A 2,493-nucleotide genomic window follows, 5' to 3' on the forward strand; every position below is an offset into this window, starting at 1 on the left:
GCAGAGCCCTGGGACAGGCTGCCCAGAGAGGCTGGGGAGGCTCCTTCTCTGCAGACATTCCAAACCCAGCTGGAGTGTTCCTGTGGGATCTGCTGGAGGTGACCCTGCTCCGGCAGGGGTTAGGCTGGGGGATCTCCAGAGCTCCCTTCCAACCCCCACCACTCTGTGACTCTGTGAGAGCTCAGGCCACAGTGAGGCCAGCCCAGCTCTCAGCCTTGGATCCACTCTTCAGGATCACCCTTATCCTGGCAAAACAGGCTGCTGGACACAGAGTCCAGGAGTCCCAGCAGGCTCAGGCCTGCTTTGACAAGAGGGACTAATGTGGCCTGGAATGAGCCAGGGGGCAGGGCCCCCTCAGTGTGGGGAGATGGGCCCCCCTGGTTGGGAAGGTGCCTGGAGCTGTTACCGTTCAAGGTCAGGCCGTTGTCCTGCACCCCATCTGTGGTGTTCTTCCACACAACCATCTTCACATCCTCCAGGGCCTGGGGAGCCAGGGGGTTTCCAAAGCAGGACTTCTGGCTCCCAACAGAAAGGAGGTCAAGGTCAGCAAGGCATGCAGAGAGCCCAGCCCCCTCCCCCAGCGAGGAGCTGGTGTCCCAGGGAGAGGAAACCCACCCAGCTCAGGGCTTTTCCTGCCTTAGACCCTGACCAAACCCCTGCTCCTCAGCATCCCAATCATGTTTGGCTCTCAACACATCCAGAGCCTTCTGCTCTTCCCATGGCAAACTCCCAAACTTAGGGAAAATGGGAAACCTGTGGATCTCCATGTGCTCCCAGATGCACCCTACGGAGCTTTGGCTCCTGCAACAGCAGAAGCACTGGATGCAAACAAGGACAGCTGTGACAGGAGAGGGACAACCTTTCTGCCTGGTACTGGAAGGAAAAGGGGACCCCAAGGGGCTTTCCAGAAGCTCCACAGCCAGTCCTACCTGAAAGTAGTTGAGTTCATCATCACTAAGGATCTGGTTGTTATCCTGGTCTGAGAGGTTGAAGATCCGGGTCAGCGCTCGCGCACACGCGGGTTTCAGCTGCAAGGACCAACCATGGTGACAAAACCAGGGAATCACCTCCAGCCTGGCCCTTCCTCCTCCTCAGACCCCCACGAGCAGAGGGGTTCCCTCCCTGGCTGCACATTCCCAGCACAGCCACCTCGGAGCTGGGGGTCAGAAGCAGGACAGCCCATGGAGAAGGTTTCTCCTGGATCCCTCCCACCGCGGCGAACGCAGGGTCTGGAGCACCAGGGCTTCTGCTCAACATGCTCCTGCAGATCTCTCCAGCCTGGGCATGGCTGGTGTCAGCTCTGGGGTGGCCAGAAGGAGCAGGGCAGGGATTGTCCCCCTGTGCTGGGCACTGGGGAGGCTGCACCTCAAATCCTGGGGTCAGTTCTGGGCCCCTCAGGACAAGAAGGACATGGAGGGGCTGGAGCGTGTCCAGGGAAGGGCAAGGGAGCTGGGGAAGGGGCTGGAGCACAAGTGTGAGCAGGAGCAGCTGAGGGAGCTGGGGGTGTCCAGCCTGGAGACAAGGAGCTGAGGGGAGACCTGCTGGCTCTGCAGCTGCTGAGAGGAGGTTGGAGCCAGGGGGGTTGGGCTCTGCTCCCCAGGAACAAGGGATGGGACAAGAGGAACCGGCCTCAAGTTGCACCAGGGGAGGCTGAGATGGGGTCTTGGGAGCAACTTCTTCCATGAAGGGTCATTAACCCCTGGCCCAGGCTGCCCAGGGAGGGGGTTCAATCCCCATCCCTGGAGGGGCTTCCAAGCCCTGCAGATGTGGTGCTGAGGGACACTGGGCTGGGCAGAGTTGGGTTGATGGTTGGATTTGATGATCTTACAGGTCTTTTTACACCAGAATAATCCTGTGGTTTTTCCTTGCCTTGGCTGCCTCACCCCAAACTTCCCCCCCTCCCCCTCAGGGACAAAAGCACAGCCCCAGACCAGAGACCCCAGTGGGAAGGAGACCCCTCAGGGGCCACCAGCCATGTGTCCCACCTGCTTCTCCTCTGGGTCATACAGGGGGGCAGTGGGGTGCAGCACAGCCTTCTGGGCGTAGTAGAAAAGCTCTGAGATGTTCTTGAGGTTCTTGGCAGAGCACTGGGGATTGGAAAGAAGAGACAGCCCTGGGAGTGGGGACAGGCTGGTGCCAAGGGGCAGCAGGAGGGTGAAACCAGCTCCAGGCAAGTTGTACATCCACTGGACCCAGCCAGAGCCACGTGAGCAGGACAGACCCCCACAGGCAGCAGGGATTCCCTGCCTCATGCCCCTCAGGGAGGTCTGCAGACCCCCTCCATGTCCCCTCACCTCCACACAGGTCTCTATCTCTGAGAACTGGTTCATGATGGGCAGGATGACATCCATGGAGCTTCCCACCTGCAGGTCTGACTTGTTTCCCACTAAAATAATGGGGATCCTGGGAAAGGAAGACAGGAGTGTCAGGGAGCATCAGGAAGGACACTGCTCTCTGGGGCTCCAGCTGCCCCAGCCTGGCGTGTTCCTGGGG

At 59.8% G+C, this 2,493-nt stretch overlaps 1 protein-coding gene across 2 annotated transcripts in view; it reads right to left on the reverse strand.

The window, feature by feature from the left end:
* RHOT2 (ras homolog family member T2) overlaps window positions 1–2,493 on the reverse strand; it is a 16,098-nt gene that overhangs the window by 10,653 nt on the left and 2,952 nt on the right. For both annotated transcript variants that reach the window (XM_010002639.1, XM_010002646.1), the window contains exons 5-8: window positions 2,295–2,470; window positions 1,986–2,087; window positions 930–1,028; window positions 407–515 (exon numbers count right to left, since the gene is read on the reverse strand). In XM_010002639.1, the coding sequence (XP_010000941.1) occupies window positions 407–515; window positions 930–1,028; window positions 1,986–2,087; window positions 2,295–2,351 (367 nt within the window). In that variant the 5' untranslated portion in view covers window positions 2,352–2,470. The remainder of the gene's footprint in view (window positions 1–406; window positions 516–929; window positions 1,029–1,985; window positions 2,088–2,294; window positions 2,471–2,493) is intronic.

The sequence above is a fragment of the Chaetura pelagica genome, unplaced genomic scaffold, assembly GCF_000747805.2.
Source record: "Chaetura pelagica isolate M959 unplaced genomic scaffold, ChaPel_1.0 scaffold961, whole genome shotgun sequence".
Classification (NCBI taxonomy): Eukaryota; Metazoa; Chordata; class Aves; order Apodiformes; family Apodidae; genus Chaetura; species Chaetura pelagica.